This window comes from Poecilia mexicana, unplaced genomic scaffold, assembly GCF_051168715.1.
Source record: "Poecilia mexicana isolate PSO_F unplaced genomic scaffold, ASM5116871v1 scaffold_9, whole genome shotgun sequence".
Taxonomy (NCBI): domain Eukaryota; kingdom Metazoa; phylum Chordata; class Actinopteri; order Cyprinodontiformes; family Poeciliidae; genus Poecilia; species Poecilia mexicana.
The window spans coordinates 780,108-797,198 of NW_028263378.1; the positions used below are offsets into that span (position 1 = coordinate 780,108).

Here is a 17,091-nt window from a genome sequence, read left to right on the forward strand (position 1 = left end):
ATGTTATTCACTTGAAACTTTACAAAACAGCCAAATAAATCAGTGCTTTAGAATTTATATGGACACATTAATTTAGGGGAAGCTAAGTATGCTAAATGTTTTCAGAGCTAGAAAAAGCTAAAAAGGATGAAATATTAGCTCTAGCAGAGATGTGTCCACCACTGGAAATTACCAAAAAAGAAACGTGTATTAGCAGCTGATGTTTTGATAATATCTCTGAGTAATATTTTATATTTTTCATATTTAATTCTTGACATGGATCCTACCTGGATCATACATTAGATATCTGAGCCAGAGCTACGGACGGGACGAACCGTTCAGCAGAAGCTACGCAGCATTCTGTGAAACGCAGAGACATCTAGTAAAATGTACAGTAACGCCGTCTAAAGCAGCGAATCGTAGAATCAGCATCAAACCAGAGGTAAAAAGTAAACTAGAGGTCAAAATTATCCGTAAAAAATCTGATTAAGAGCCCAAGGTAGATTTGTCCCTTTTTGACTGCCGTACTGAAATGACAGAGGAGAAATAATGATTTTAAAAACCCAATCAGTTTCCAGCTTTTAAAGAGGAAATCTTGTCCTAGTGGTGGAGGAGTCAGGAGGAGTCGCCGTGTTTGAACCGGGCGGCCATGATGTCTGAGCGTTCAGCTGGTTTGAGCCTCAGCATGAGATCTGAGTCGTTTCCTCCAAACCGACCGGCCGGCCGGCGCCGACCGGACGCTTCTGCCCGCCTCACGTCTCGGTTTGGCATCCAAGAGTCAGTTGGCACAAAGTTAGCTAGCCCTAACGCAGAGTACTCAGGGTTCTGTGCAAAGAAGAGCAGGGAGAGTCCACCAGGTCCAGACCCGGGTCCAGACCCGGGTCCAGGTCCAGACATGGATCCAGATCCAGATCAAGGTCCAGACATGGATCCAGACCCAGGTCCAGTCAGTGCAGCGCTGCAGACACGTTTTCTTCGCTGCTGCATAAATCGTGCAGACGCTGCGTACCACACATGGAAAACCAAAAGTCTGAGCCGCCCTGAGCTCCTCGTGTTGCATACTGGGAGAATACTGAGTGAGCCGGGCGGGGCGGGGTGCTGAAACTAAACGCACCTCCACACGGCGCCTGTAGGGTGCGTTACATTCCTATGACAGTGCTGAGCGGAGCTGCAGTTCAACACGACTACACCGACTCTTTAACTAGAAAAGATTACAGAAAGCAGGTGAAGGCTCCGCCCCCTGCAACACAGACCAGCCAATCAGAGCGAGGCTACCTTCTTTTTACTGGCAAGATGTCATGCTCCTTTTTATTAAACATCTCTTTTACTGTGTGATGTAGACAATGACTCCAGTAATGTCCAGTGATGCAGGTGCAGTAATGCTAATGTTAGCATGCTAACACTTAAAATTCACACCCTCAACCACATTTTTCTGGTGTTTCCTGACAAATTCAAAACATGGCAAAAATTTACAAAAATCGCACATGCCATTAAGTCTTGATGCACTGAAGCGCTAATGTTAGCATGCTAACAATAAGTCCTCAGATAATTGTGGTTTTCAGATAAAGAAATCCATAATAATTAAAGATTATTGGTTGGATTAATAGATTATTTATTAAGCACTGAAACTTTTTCATCAAGTCTAATTCACTGCCACCAGAACAGAAGATGCTAATGTTATGCTAACATAATTGTGGTTTTCTGATATTTTAAAGATTATTTATTGAATTAATAGATAATACAGAATTGTCGCTAATAAACATCAATGAAGCACTGAAACAGTGTTTGAAACTTTTGTCATCAAGTCTAATTCACCGCTGCTGTAACAGAAGATGCTAATGTTAGCATGCTAACACTAACTAGACAGATACGGTGGTTTTCTGACAGCATTGTAAATATTACTGATTTAGTATGTTTTTAATAATATTTATTAGTAATAACTCAAACATTATATAAAACGTTTTAAATGGTTTGATTAAAAACACTGCTGCTGCTCAGTCTGGAAAATGCTAATGTAGCATGCTAATGTAGTTAGCATCACCTGCTAACACCCAAATTGGATATTTTAATAATTTTAGAGAATGATTGGAAAGTTAAAAAAGTATTTTCTGTCTATATTTAACTGCATAAATATCAAGGCTATAAGTTACTATATTAGCAGTCAGTTTATGAATTGTTAGCTTACAGGCTAACAGCTCAGCAGCTGATGGGAATGACATATTAGCATTTTATGGGTATTGTTGATTTGCTATGTAAAACTTATGAAGGAATATAATAATTTTATTGCATCATAAAGTTGCACTAGAGCTGGGCCAGTGCTTCTGCTAAGGTTTATCATCATGTAACTGGGAACACTGGGAGCCCAGTGTTCCCAGTTACATTCAGCCCCAGTAGAATCTGAATGCAACTGCTCCGTGTGGCAGTGGGTGAACTCAGCGTTATTTCTGCTCCAGTAACCGCTTTATGAACATGAACTGTTTGTTTAGCTGCTATTTGATTTATCTGATTGGCTGGTTTGGCTACAGCAGAGGTCACCTGACCAAGTTAAGGTGAACAAATGCAAGAGCCGCTTCGGTTCAGTCCTGCTGCGACCCGCCCGACCTGTCGGCCCAGTCCAAGTCCGGCCTGTCGGCCCAGTCCAAGTCCGACCTGTCGGCCCAGTCCAAGTCCGGCCTGTCGGCCCAGTCCAAGTCCGACCTGTCGGCCCAGTCCAAGTCCGGCCTGTCGGCCCAGTCCAAGTCCGACCTGTCGGCCCAGTCCAAGTCCGGCCTGTCGGCCCAGTCCAAGTCCGACCTGTCGGCCCAGTCCAAGTCCGGCCTGTCGGCCCAGTCCAAGTCCGGCCTGTCGGCCCAGTCCAAGTCCGGCCTGTCGGCCCAGTCCAAGTCCGGCCTGTCGGCCCAGTCCAAGTCCGACCTGTCGGCCCAGTCCAAGTCCGACCTGTCGGCCCAGTCCAAGTCCGGCCTGTCGGCCCAGTCCAAGTCCGACCTGTCGGCCCAGTCCAAGTCCGGCTGCACCTCCAGGTCGGCTGATCCGCCTCATTGATCCGTCCCTGGGTGTTGCTAAGGAACCAGAGAGAGCAGACTGAAGGTCAGGAGGAAGAGGAGGAGGGCGGAGTCGAGAGGAAGCTCCTGATTGGCTAAACAGGCGGAGCGGGGGCGGGTCTTTGAGGCACCAGAGGCTGAGATGCAGCAGAAGGTTTCGGTTTTCTACAGAAGACAAAGACAGAAAAGATGTCAGGTTTCTGCTCCTCATCAAGGTGTGTGTAGGTGTGTGTAGGTGTGTAGGCCAGGTAAGCGTTCCTACAGAGGAGGCGGCGGCGGCCTTGCAGCGAAGGGCGGAGCTCTCTCACTGGTCTCACTGGTCTCCACCACCTGAAAACACAACAGGAAGTAAAATATCAATTTTATGTCACTGTTTTGCAGGACATCAGGACATCAGGACATCAGGGACATCAGGACATCAGGGACATCAGGACATCAGGACATCAGGGACATCAGGACATCAGGGACGTCTGTCCAACAGACAGACGTCCAACTATAAGGAGCTTCACTTTCAGTCCAGCTCAGTTTATTTTTATTCAGCAGAACAGTGAAGTCAAAATGTCAGAAGGTTAAAGTTTGAGACAGAATAGACATTAGAGCTGTGACTGCATTATTATTATTATTATTATTATTATTATTGTTATTGTTATTATTATTGTTATTATTATTATTGTTATTAATATTATTATAACTCCTGCAGCAGTGAGGTGAGAGGATTTTACCTGCAGCGGCGGCAGCAGCTGAGCGTGATGCTGTGAGAAAACACCGGATGTTAGTTTATTTAAATTAGCTCCACTTAACAGTCTGTCACTCACACACACACACACACACACACACACACACACACACACACACACACACACACATCCCCTCAATAAGCCAATCTGTTTGAATTTTAAATCAAAGGTTTAGTGTCATGATGCGTCAGAATGCAGATGGATTATTGGTGGTGATTGATTACTGATCAGCTGCTAAGTTCATCAGAAATGAATCAATAAGAGCCAACCAACACATCAATATCTCAGCATCTCTTCCACCTGGAAGCTATGAAAGTGAAGCAGCAGCATCGCTGCAGCAGACTCACCCCGTCCCTGACGATGAAGTTCGCAGTGCCGCGGCCAGCAGGGGGCGGCTGTGCTCTGGGAGGCGGGGCTCTGCCGGGATTGGTCGGTTTGGTCGAAGTCGCTCCGTCGGCCCTGAAGACGAAACGGAGAAAAGTTCACAACACAGAAACACAAACAAACACTGCAAACTGCAGGGGGCGCTCAAGACCCGGAGATTCATCTCATGAAATCTCATCAAAAGCAGGAACTCAAACCGTTACAGGCGGGACTTCCTGTCTCGGGACTTCCTGTCTCATGACGGGCTGCAGCGGGTCGGTACTCACTGGTATCCCTGCGACCTCTTCCTGCGGCTCAGTCCGAGGCGCCGCAGCAGCTCGTTGCGGCGCAGGAAGACAAACGCTCCCAGAGCCAGCAGAGGAAGGACGAGGAAGAAGAAGACGAGGAGGCCGTCCCTGAGAGACGTGTCCTTATCTGTGGACGACACACCGAGTCAGCATGGAGCGGGGACGCCGCGGGACACATGGACAGTACCGTTCCACGTGGGTCCGCTGTCCACGCTGCCGCCGTAGCCCGACAGCTTGCAGGACGGCGGCGACCAGCCGTAGTCGCAGTGGCAGTTCCTGTTGCTGTTACACACCTGGGAGGGACACAGGGACTGGGTCACATGACCCGGTTCGCCTTGCAGGCCGGATCCACCCGCTGTGTCACCCTGATCCACCCCCATCCTGCCCCCTTTTCCCCCAACCTGCCCCCCGTCTCACCCCCAACCTGCCCCCCGTCTCACCCCCAACCTGCCCCCCGTCTCACCCCCAACCTGCCCCCTGTCTCACCCCCAACCTGCCCCCCGTCTCACCCCCAACCTGCCCCCCGTCTCACCCCCAACCTGCCCCCCGTCTCACCCCCAACCTGCCCCCCGTCTCACCCCCAACCTGCCCCCCGTCTCACCCCGTGTCCATGGCACTTTGTCTCCACATCACAGTCGTAGCTCAGGACGTCTGCACTGCGACACTCAAAGTTCATACACACCTGAACACGACATAAGAAGAAAAGCAGCTTCATCAGCGTCTCCTAGTAACCAGTCCTCCCAGTCCTCCCAGTCCTCCCATCACCTTGTTGTCTCCACACTTGGTCCCTTCGTTCACCATTCCCGGGTCGGGAACGTCGGATCCCAGCATGAAGTCGACCCCGAAGCAGGTGGCTCCGTGTATCGGAGTGGTGATGATGGACGGCAGGATGCCGAACACCGTCCCCCCCTTCACGTTCAGACACTGCAGCTTCCCGCACTGAGCGTTTCTATGGAGACAGAGTCATGTGACCCGGAGGGGATGGGCCTCGCCTGCGCCGGGGCTAGGTAGGGTGTGTGTGTGTGTGTGTGTGTGTGTGTGTGTGTGTTACCTGCTCTCACACTTCTTGTAGCCGGAGTGCTGGTAGCCACAGTTGCCGAAGCGATCTCCTTTGCTGTTGACGTCTTTGAAGCAGATGTCCGGAGCGGCTGTTGCCTCTGCAGACGAGGAAGAGTCAGAAGATTCCAGAACATCCCGACCGGGTCGAAGATGATCCAGAACCTACTGGGTCCAAACAGGGCCTGGCACTGTCCGTCCAGGTGCTGGCACCTCCCGTTGTAGCAGTAAGCCTGCTGGTTCCGGCAGGGATGTCCGTTCTGAAACGCACAACGAGTTAGAGGCGGCGCCACCCTGAGGACGCGGCGGCACCCTGAGGACGCCCCTGAAGACGCGGCGCCACCCTGAGGACGCGGCAAACCCCTCAGGACGCCCCTCAGGACGCAGCGTCACCCTGAGGACACAGCGTCACCCTGAGGACGCGGCGCCACCCTGAGGACGCGGCGCCACCCTGAGGACGCCCCTGAGGACGCAGCGCCACCCTGAGGACGCAGCGTCACCCTGAGGACACAGCGTCACCCTGAGGACGCAGCGTCACCCTGAGGACGCAGCGTCACCCTGAGGACGCAGCGCCACCCTGAGGACGCAGCGCCACCCTGAGGACGCAGCGTCACCCTGAGGACACAGCGTCACCCTGAGGACGCGGCGCCACCCTGAGGACGCCCCTGAGGACGCAGCGCCACCCTGAGGACGCAGCGCCACCCTGAGGACGCGGCAAACCCCTCAGGACGCCCCTGAGGACGCAGCGTCACCCTGAGGACACAGCGTCACCCTGAGGACGCGGCGCCACCCTGAGGACGCGGCAAACCCCTCAGGACGCCCCTGAGGACGCAGCGTCACCCTGAGGACACAGCGTCACCCTGAGGACGCGGCGCCACCCTGAGGACGCCCCTGAGGACGCAGCGCCACCCTGAGGACACAGCGCCACCCTGAGGACGCGGCGCCACCCTGAGGACGCCCCTGAGGACGCAGCGCCACCCTGAGGACGCCCCTGAGGACGCAGCGCCACCCTGTGGACGCCTGTGGGGAGGCAGACGGGGAGACGGAGACTCACCTGGACAAAGACGTCGCTCTGACAGAAGGAGGTGGAGCCGTTGCAGTACTCTGGCAGATCACACTCCTGGTCCTTCTTGGAGCGGCACACCGTTCCTCCAGGGAGGAACTGCAGACAGACAGATCCGGACCCGGTTTGGTTCTGAGGTTCGCTCCGGAGAGCCGTTCTCCAGCGGCCGGCGGCGGTTACCTGACAGCCGGAGCAGCACTCTCCAGACGCACACTGAGCCCCAGGCCTCAGCTTACAGGTCCGATACTCACAGCAGGGGTCCTCCTCACACTCCTGCACACAAACCATCCGGGTCAGACTCTAAGCTCTCAGAACCGAACTCTGGGTTCATAATACAGCTAATAATGCTAGCTGTAGCTAATGGTTTTAGCTCTAGCTGATAGTGTTAGCCCTAGCAAATAGCAGATCTCCAGCCAATCATGTTAGCTGGTTTTCAGCGTAGCTCATGAAACCAAAGGACCTCGATGAGCTGAAAGCTTCAGACCTTCTCTGATCCACAGTCGCACTCCTCCCCGACGTCCACCAGCCTGTTTCCACAGTAGGGGGCGCTGTAGGCCTCGTCGGGCCGGGGGACGTTCAGGAGACACGTTCCTCCCGTCGACAGGATCATCTTCTCAAAGTCGTCGGCGCTGCAGCTGCTGAAGTTTTTGGATCCTCTGCAGAAACAGAAGAGAGCGATGAAGATGGTGAGTTCTGTGGAACGGTCCGATCCAGACGGTCCGATCCAGCTCTCATTCCGCCCCGGACTTTCCCTCATGCTCCTCAGCGGTCTAACTGGGAACATCTCAGGTCTGGACGGGGGTTAGGAGAGGAGGTCTGTGTCCGACCTCTGACCCCTTCAGCAGGAGAGGGAGGCTCCGGGGAGGAACGAGGTCCGGACGGGCTCTGGTTCTGTCCGGGCGGCGTGGCGTCCTACGTGGCTCCGGAGTGCATGATGCAGGCGGCGGCGGGGCAGCTGCAGGTCCGCCCGTCGTCGTGGTTCATCCCCAGGTTGTGTCCGAGTTCATGAGCCACGATGGAGGCGAAGGCCGCGACGTTGTTGTTCAGGAACTGAGAGGCGAGAGAGAGGATGAGGCTCCGGCGGCCGACACGGGTCAGGGTCAAAGGTCATGTCAAAAGCAACGTTACCGCGTTGATTCCTCCTCCATGGCTTCTGGAGCAGACGGTGGAGACGAACGCCATTCCTGCTGTTACACCAAAGCTCTTCATCCTGCAGCACCAACAAGACCTTCATCATCATCATCATCATCACCACCTTCCTCCTCCTCCTCCTCCTCCTCTGACTCACAGGATGAGCTGGGCCGAGTCGTGGCGCCGCCGGGGAACCAGCTCCTTCTCCCTCCACTGGGTGAAGCGGCTCAGCACCTCGCCGGCTCCGCCCTCCGTGCTGATCAGGTTCTGCTTGGTCCAGATGTCCAGACCGACCAGAACCACCCGGACGTTCAGCTGCATGTAGATCTGCACCGGGTCAGACGCAGAACCTTAGCGACCAATCGGAGCGCAGCGCCGAGAGCCGATCCGGAAACCGTTTGTTACCAAGTTCAGTCTGACAGCAGAACCTCAAAAAGTTTCACTCGATTTTTCATTCGGAGTTTAAAACGGCGACACAGCTGATCGTTTGTATAAGGTCTGAAAAGTCTCAGTAAGCAGTCAGTGTGTGTGTGTGTGTGTGTGTGTGTGTGTGTGTGTCCGTGTCTGTGTGTGTGTGTTCTTACGCCGTCTATGAGGTTCGCCAGGTGAATCATCTGCTCTCTGACCGCCGTCTCGTTTCCATTCATGTGTTTAAACTGCAGAATAAGAGACGACCAATCAGCACAGAGGCTGAGGGAGGCGGGGCTTACTGACAGTACAGGTGCTGTGTGTGTGTGTGTGTGTGTGTGTGTAGGTGTGTGTGTGTGTGTGTGTGTGCGTGTGTGTGTGTGTGTGTGTGTGTGTGTGTGTGTGTGTGTGCGTGTGTGTGTGTGTGTGTGTGTGTGTGTGTGTGTGTGTGTGTGTGTGTGTGTGTGTGTGTGTGTGTCTCACCCTGTCGTTGTCGACCACCAGCAGCAGCTCCACATAGTGAGTCTTGTGGAGAACGGCTCTCTTTACCTGGAAGCAGCCATGTTTCTGATCAACGCGCCGTTTTCTCTCGGTCTTTATAAACAGCTCTGGTGGTCAACGTGTCTCTGTCCGCCTCCTGCCTGCCCTCGGGCCTGAACTCACCCTGCTGCGCCGGCGGTGCTGGATCTCCTCCGGGTCGTACTGAGCATGCTCCGCAGCGTCGCCGTGCCCGTAGTGAGGCGTTCCACATCCTCGGGGCTGTGATGTCACATCCTGCAGGCGGTAGAGCAGGTGCTGCTCGGGGGCGGAGCCTAGTGGCTCGATGCCGTAGCTGTCGTTGGTCAGATGCATCACTCCTCTGAGAAACCAGGAGACGGACCGATTACTGAAACGCCTGGCAGACAGAACTCAGGGCAAACTGAGCCCGTCTGTTCTGACCCGGATTCTGGTTCTGTCGGGTCGGTACCTGAGGCCGCTGCAGACGCTCATGGCCACAGCAGAGCCCTCCATGTCCTGAACGAAGCCCTGGTACTGGCAGTGGTTCTGGAACAGAGAGGATACCGGGTCAGGCCAGCAGGGGGAGCCGATCCTGACAGGAAGGAGCTGAGTCCAGCTTCCTGTCCCACAGGAGGCCACTTCCTGTATCACACTCAGTGTCTCTGAGTTCCTCTCCATCAGTTTCTCTGTTGCAGCTCAAAGCCTGGTTCGGGGGCCAGCAGTGGCCCTGCAGCCTGAGGCTTTGGGTCCCTGACCATCATCAATGTGTTCATCTGCACCAACCAGCTGACCCAGAACAGCAGCAGAAGCTTTAATCCTCTCAGCTTCCAGCTGGTTGTTGGTCAAACTGGATCAGAACCGTTGCTTAGCAACAGATGAGTCAGCAGATCACACATCAGCCTCCAGGAAGTGACACACAGATGATCTGCTTCCTGTTTCTGTCGGCTACAGACCAGTAGCTGCTTCACCAGCAATAAAACCTCCTCCAGCTTCTCAGCCGGTTCTGGACCCACTGAGGCTTCAGAACCAGCCGGTTCTGGTCCCTGTGGTTCTGAACCTGCAGCGCTGGGCACTGCTAACCAAAAAGCTAGCTGAGCTAAAGCACCAACCAAAAACACTCGTTAATGTTAAATCAACACAGACTGATGCCCCATGATGCAAAGCGCTCACCTGGACAGGTGGTCTGGATGTGATCAGGGATCCGTTTGGGCCGTAGGTGAAGACGGTGAAATGTGGAGGCAGCAGGACCCTGGAGGCGACAGCAGCTCATTAAACGGGTCGGAACCAGCAGAACAGAAACGAGGAACCAGGAAGATCAAAACTAAAACATTTAGCAGCAAAGAGGTTTGGATGGAAAATGTGGCACACACACACACACACACACACACACTCACACACACACACACACACACACACACACACTCACACACACACACACACACACACACACACACTCACACACACACTCACACACACACACACACACACACACACACACACACACTCACACACACACACACACACTCACACACACACATGTTTGTCTGGCTATCTTTGTGGGGACTTTCCATTGACTTCCATTCATTTCCACAGCCTAAACCTGACCTTTACCCTTTTCCTAACCCTAACCAACCAAAACTCAATTCATACCTTAGCCCTAACTCTGACCCCTGACCCAAAAACAGGGTTTCCCCTCGTGGGACCAGGCTCCGGTCCCCACGAGGAGCGATTGGTCCCCACAACATAGTATATGTCAGGAAAATCGTCCCCACAAGGTATTACAAACAAACGCACTCACACACACACCCCCACACACTCACACACACACACACACACTCACCCACACACACACACACACACACACACACTCTAACAGAAGTGCTGAGTCAGCCGATCATCAGGAAGCTGCTCCTGCTGCCGTTCTTCCTCTACATGCTGAGCTCGTTTGGCCTTCAGCCTCAGACTCTCTGGACACCAGCAGGTGAATTTCTGCTCTGTTCCTGCAGCAGCTCATCTTTTAACGCCGGCTGAGAGTCTTTGGGTCGGTTCTGGCTGAGGCACCGACTGCAGAACCTCATTACTAAACACAACCGATGAGACGGCATCACGATCAGGATCCACAGCAGGTCTGAGGATCCACAGGGGATCATCCAGATCTCCTCTGGATCACCAGATCAGCTTCTGTGAAGCATCATGGAGGTCAGAAACAGTTCCTTCATCCAAACTCACTCGTTTCTCTGCAGATGGACGAGGAGATCGTTTCCATCCACTGGGATGATGAAGGAAACCTGCAGAAACACACACACACACACACACACACACACACACACACACACACACACACACACACACACACACTCGGTTAATCCCAACAGGGTTATCTAGGGTGCACCGACTGCAGTTTTCTTTCTTTGAGAATCAGTTTCTGTGTGAAGTGCAGCAGCAGTCGGTAACAGTGGAGTGACTGTTGCTGAAAGGAGGCGGCGCTTTGTGGCAGTGAGTGTTTCGGCACCCCAGTGGAGGTTGCCATGGAGACGGCAGGATTTCTGAAACCGACTCCAGGTGTTTCTGAGGGAATAACGGAACTCGAAGTCAGTTTTACTTTATCCTCTCATCGTGTTTTATCGGCTCTAATGGCCTTTATTTGATACTTAATTGACGGGGAAGACATGCAGCAAAGGTCACCAGGCCGGGAATCGAACCGGCGACGGCCGCGTCGAGGACTGAGGCCTCCATATGTGGGTTGTGCTGAACCGCTGTGCCACCATGTTTCTCTGATGGATCAGTGAGGCAGAACCATCAGAGCTGGACCTGCAGCTCCAAGGTCAAGAGGTCACATGACTCACCTGGCAAACGCTGCTGATCTCTGCAGGTGTGTCATCACACACACACTGCGGCTGCCAGGTGTGTGTGTGTGTTAGAGGTGAGTCAGGACAGGAAGTCAGCATGGCCCCCACCCACACACCATCATCATCATCATCATCATCAGCTCCCTCTGTCCTCTAACTCAGCGAGGCCCGGTAGTCACAGACCGACCCGCTGGGCCCGGTTCTGGTCCAGTCCAGAACAGTTTAGTTTTGAGTCCACCTAACTTTACTTAAACGAATCTGAGAGACGATCACCTCCTCTGAAACCATGGCAACCAGGTTTCAGCTGGAAGCGAGTTGAATCATATCTGAGAGTCGGAGTCACATTTCAGAACCAGTGTGTGTGTGTGTGTGTGTGTGTGTGTGTGTGTGTGTGTGTGTGTGTGTGTGTGTGTGTGATGCCGTGGAAAACGCCAGTACCTGATTGGGCGGCCTGCCCTCAGCGTCCCGCCTCAGCCGGCCTCCTATTGGCCGAGGAGCAGTCAGCTGGTACGAGGCCAGATGCTCGGTCTGCTGAGAGTCTGAGGAAGGAAACATTCAGCTTATTATCATCCTGCTGCTAACCGCCGGACCGTTAGCCAGGTTAGCTAGACTCAGCTAACATCAGAATCTCACTTTACCGAAAACATTTACTTTACTTTTGCCAAACTGCCTGATGATTGGACTAGACCAAAGACACAGAAAGAAACTGAATTTGAGACGCCTACAACTGTTTATCAGCTTTTAATTCCACCAGTTGGAAAACTGGTCACATTCAGGAATCAGTTCAGTCAGGAATCAGTTCAGTGAGGAATCAGTTCAGTCAGGAATCAGTTCAGACAGGAATCAGTTCAGACAGGAATCAGTTCAGTCAGGAATCAGTTCAGACAAGAATCAGTTCAGTCAGGAATCAGTTCAGTTCAGTCAGGAATCAGTTCAGTCAGGAATCAGTTCAGTCAGGAATCAGTTCAGTCAGGAATCAGTTCAGTTCAGTCAGGAATCAGTTCAGTCAGGAATCAGTTCAGTCAGGAATCAGTTCAGTTCAGTCAGGAATCAGTTCAGTCAGGAATCAGTTCAGTTCAGTCAGGAATCAGTTCAGTCAGAGTTCAGTCAGGAATCAGTTCAGTCAGGAATCAGTTCAGTCAGGAATCAGTTCAGTCAGGAATCAGTTCAGTCAGGAATCAGTTCAGACAAGAATCAGTTCAGTCAGGAATCAGTTCAGTCAGGAATCAGTTCAGTCAGGAATCAGTTCAGTCAGGAATCAGTTCAGTCAGGAATCAGTTCAGTCAGGAATCAGTTCAGTCAGGAATCAGTTCAGTCAGGAATCAGTTCAGACAAGAATCAGTTCAGTCAGGAATCAGTTCAGTCAGGAATCAGTTCAGTCAGGAATCAGTTCAGTCAGGAATCAGTTCAGTCAGGAATCAGTTCAGTCAGGAATCAGTTCAGTCAGGAATCAGTTCAGTCATATATTCAGTGATTCTTGTGACAGATGGAAGAAATAAAACTGAACAAAGTTTCTGATCATTATAAAAGTAACCAAATGATTTTATTTACATTTTTTTCATGTGATAATTTTTGGTTCAGTCCAACTCTAAATCATTTTTAAAAAGAAAATGTTCTTTCATGTTAAAAATAAGGTTGTTAGTTTTGCTCATAATGTTTGAAGCTTTTTAAACCAACACCTCATAAAACCATCTAATATTCTGTTGAAACACAGCAGTTCCTTTATTTCGCATTTATGAAACTGAATAACACGAAGCGTTGACCTCCAGCTGTTAATTTAACAATTTTAAACCATAGTTACATTATTTTGGGTTTATAAATATGATTAAAATGGAATTTGGAAAATAATAAAATAGATTTCATACGGCCCTGAACTCAGATCTGTCGGTTTAAAACCAGAACGTGGAGTTATTAGCTGCTGCTAGCCGCTGTTAGCCATTGTTAGCTGCTGCTAGCCGCTGTTAGCCATTGTTAGCTGCTGCTAACTGAACCAGTGGCTCATGAATTCTCAGTTTGTTTCACATAGAAAAAGCTGAAAAGTTGCTACAGCCAATCAGGTTCCAGAACACGTCTGATTGGTTCTTAAAGGAGAAGCTCAGAGAGGGAGGTTTTGGTCGGTTCTGATCCGCTGAGTCCAACATTTAAAACACGACGAGTCCAAACAGAACCGAGGAGGAAAAAACCCAGGAAGTGAGTCATGAGTCCGGGAAAGAGATCACTGTGTGTGTGTGTGTGTGTTCAGTGTGTGTGTGTGTGTGTGTGTGTGTTCAGTGTGTGTGTGTTCAGTGTGTGTGTGTGTGTGTGTTCAGTGTGTGTGTGTTCAGTGTGTGTGTTTTTAGTGGGTGTGTTCCTGGAAATGTCGTCTTGGACTCAGATTCATGTTTGTGTTTCTCTATGAACAAAAAAGGTCAAATCCAGATTTATTCAGGATTTAACTAAAACGATCAGTTCCCATGTTACACACACACACACACAGGGTTTTATTTCCTGTCAGCACTGCAGCGTTAAGCAGCTTATCACAGCGCTTTGGAACAACACACACACACACACACACACACACACACACACACACACACACACGCAGACAATACGGCCTTAAAGGGACGGTACATGTTTTTCCTCTGAAGGTTCATGGAGTACTCCTGAGCAGTCAGTATTCTCCTTGCAGGAACCAAACAGGAGAGAGTCCAGATCTATGACCTCTGGAGGCGCCAGGTCACGTTCCTAGTCACATCGAGTCACATCGAGTCGTCGCTCTGCTGAGCATTAGCGGTGAGCAGCATGGACTCAGTTTTATCACCACAGTTTGAGGTAATATTGTGATAACGATAAGAACAATGTGCTGCTTCTGTTTCAGCTAGCTGAGACCATGTGCCACAGCAATTAGCGCCACACAAATACAAATTCTGATGATGGAAAACAACTCCAGCCACATAAAATAAATATTTTCCCATTTTTACTGTATTTAACCACATTTTCACATTTATTTTAATGTTTTCAACGTTTGTTCAACTGTTTGTTATCGGGAACTAGCGGATAATACGGACAGTTTGAGGTCTTTACACTTAATTAATTGGATTTTAATGTGACAACGATAAATTTAAATTTTTATAACGATAAATGATAATCGATACGATAAATGCCCACGCCTACTGAGCATGCTCAGTTCCGACTTTTAAGCCAACATGGCGGATAAAGCGGAACTTCAAGTCACGTGACCATAACCAGGATCTTTGAAACCATGGCAACCAGAGGAGGCGTCATAAAGTGCAGTGGACCGGAGGCGGACTGATGAAGGGAAACACTGAGTCAGAACCAGAACCTTTCGACCCGGTTCGGGTTTAACCCGCCCCGTCCTCACCTCGGCAGTGACAGCTTCCGGTCAGCAGCAGCAGAATCCCGCAGAGCTCCAGCAGCGCCGCTCCTCCTCTTCCTCCCATCTTCATCTTGTGCTCCTGTTCGGAACCGATTCTTCCTCCTCACTGCTCCTCTTCCTCCCTCGGGTCGGTTTCACTCCGAACACCCACAGGAGGGTTTCTTCCTCGGCCGACCCATTCCTCTGCGTTCCCGCTGAAGATAACAGCAGCTCCGGCCCAAAGCTCCGAACAGAACCGGCTCTCGGTTCTGTTCGGGTTCCGTTCGGTCCAGTTCTCGGAGGGTTTTGGGGCTGATTCCGGTCCTGTTGGGCTGAAGTCCTTCCTCTCCGTCAGCAGCGGGTCTTTCTCTCCTTGGAGCCTCTGGGACTCTAAAGTAACGGGGAAAATACTGTTTCCGGCCAGACCCTTCAGAATAAGAGCATCTTCTGCATAATTATTTCAGTCCAGTTTATAAAAGTTGCGCTAATTCACAACAAATGACAACAGGATCCAGTTTGTTTTTAGAAATGCATAATCAGAAAGTGATATTTAAATTAAATTTGATCCCATATATCAAACAATTCAGTCAAATAAAGTGGAGGAGTTTAAGTATCTGGGGATCTTTTTCATGAATGAGGGAAGAAGGGAGCAGGAGATCGACAGGCGGATTGGGGCAGCGTCTGCAGTGAAGTGGGCTGTACCGGTCTGTCATGGTGAAGAGAGAGCAAAGCAAAGATTTACATCTATGGTCATGAGCTTTGGGTCATGACCGAAAGAACGAGATCACGGATGCAAGCGGCTGAAATGGTGGCTGGACTCTCCCTTAGAGAGAGAAGCTCGGTCATCCAGGAGGGACTCAGAGCAGAGCCGCTGCTCCTCCACGTCGAGAGGAGCCAGATGAGGCTCGGCCATCTGGTCAGGATGCCTCCTGGACGCCTCCCTGGTGAGGAGTTCATGTCCCACCGGGAGGAGGGGAGACCCAGGACACGCTGAGGGACGATGTCTCTCTGCTGGCCTGGGAACGGCTTGGGGTTCCTGGAGGAGCTGGAAGAGGCTGGAGAGGGAAGTCTGGATGGATGGATGGATGGATGGATGGATGGATGGATGGATGGATGGATGGATGGATGGATGGAAAAAATAAAATCTAGGAGATTGAGTTATATTACTGAGGTTTTAGATTAAAAAAATGTGTACATAAATATTTTTTATTTATTATTGTCTTTTCATCTGCAGCAGCAGTCCCTCCTCCTGACCCTGTCGTTATTATTATTATTATTATTTATTTCTTACAAAAGGGACAATGCACATAAATAACCAGAGTCAGAGGTTAGTTTTCATCTCCAGGTCAATTTAAATCAGGTGTCAGACTCCAGCCCTGCAGCCTTCAGATGTTTCTCTGCAGCACCTGAACAGAACCATCAGGTCATCAAGGCTCTGGAGAGCCGATCCACAGCAGGAGGAGGAAATGAAGCCGTTTCATTCCAGTGTTTCCTACCTGAGGCTCATCTAAAGCCTGCAGGACAGCAGCCCTAAATCTTAAAACACATCCAGAACAACACCGACAACTTAACACGTTTCTTCCAAAAATAAACGTTGTGAAACTTAAAAGCTGCTGATGTCATTTATTTATTTTTTCCTGATGTATTTTTCATGTTTCAGTGATTATGATAGATAGATAGATAGATAGATAGATAGATAGATAGATAGATAGATAGATAGATAGATAGATAGATAGATAGATAGATAGATAGATAGATAGATAGATAGATATCCAACTGACCAATCCCGAGCTTTTATTTTGAAGGGACTCATGTTGAACCAGAAGTCATTGGTTGTTTTTTTCTCTCGTGACAAAACTGAGGATAAATTTCTTGTTCTTGCCGCGAGGCGCTGTAAAGCAAAGCGAGCGCTTCCTCCAGCGGAGCTCCGCCCCTTTGAGACGCGCCGACAGGATATTCAAACAAACCTGTGGAAGAGAAGAGATGCTGGGCTCTGATTGGCTGGGATTTGATGTAACTTTACCTGGGCTTTCAGGTTTAAATGCAGGTGGAAAACTAACCCAAACATGGTGGTGGCAGCATCATGCTGTGGGGAGCCTTTAATCCAGCAGGAAGAGGAAAGCTGGGCAGTTTTTAACCTTTATTTATAAGAAGTTTCCATTTAAGATCCAAGATCTCATTTTATAGAGTCATGTTTCAACGAAGCAAAAAATTACAAACAAGAACAATAAATGTAATTAAACCATTAAATTAGTTAATACAACCTAAAAACTGGAGGTCAGAGGTCAGATGGACGGAGCTAA

At 50.4% G+C, this 17,091-nt stretch overlaps 1 protein-coding gene across 2 annotated transcripts; it reads right to left on the reverse strand.

Annotated features, from left to right (window-relative positions):
- Window positions 1–2,877: 2,877 nt before the first annotated feature.
- On the reverse strand, window positions 2,878–15,514 carry adam9a (ADAM metallopeptidase domain 9a). Of its 2 annotated transcripts, XM_014974581.2 has the most exons (24): window positions 14,795–15,513; window positions 11,872–11,972; window positions 10,814–10,872; window positions 9,755–9,833; window positions 9,054–9,130; window positions 8,750–8,945; window positions 8,570–8,635; window positions 8,263–8,334; window positions 7,836–8,005; window positions 7,676–7,757; window positions 7,464–7,597; window positions 7,032–7,203; window positions 6,728–6,820; window positions 6,539–6,646; window positions 5,654–5,744; window positions 5,480–5,585; window positions 5,194–5,377; window positions 5,030–5,110; window positions 4,616–4,721; window positions 4,408–4,555; window positions 4,105–4,216; window positions 3,743–3,772; window positions 3,283–3,350; window positions 2,878–3,185 (listed from the first exon to the last, which is right to left on the reverse strand). In XM_014974581.2, exons 1-24 carry the CDS (start codon window positions 14,877–14,879, stop codon window positions 3,116–3,118), a joined length of 2,490 nt encoding a protein of 829 aa, XP_014830067.2. In that variant the 5' UTR covers window positions 14,880–15,513; the 3' UTR covers window positions 2,878–3,115. The 2 variants fall into 2 exon arrangements, with proteins under 2 accessions (XP_014830067.2, XP_014830068.2); XM_014974582.2 differs by lacking the exon at window positions 3,743–3,772 and having other exon boundaries at window positions 14,795–15,514.
- Between the last annotated feature and the right edge of the window lie 1,577 nt (window positions 15,515–17,091).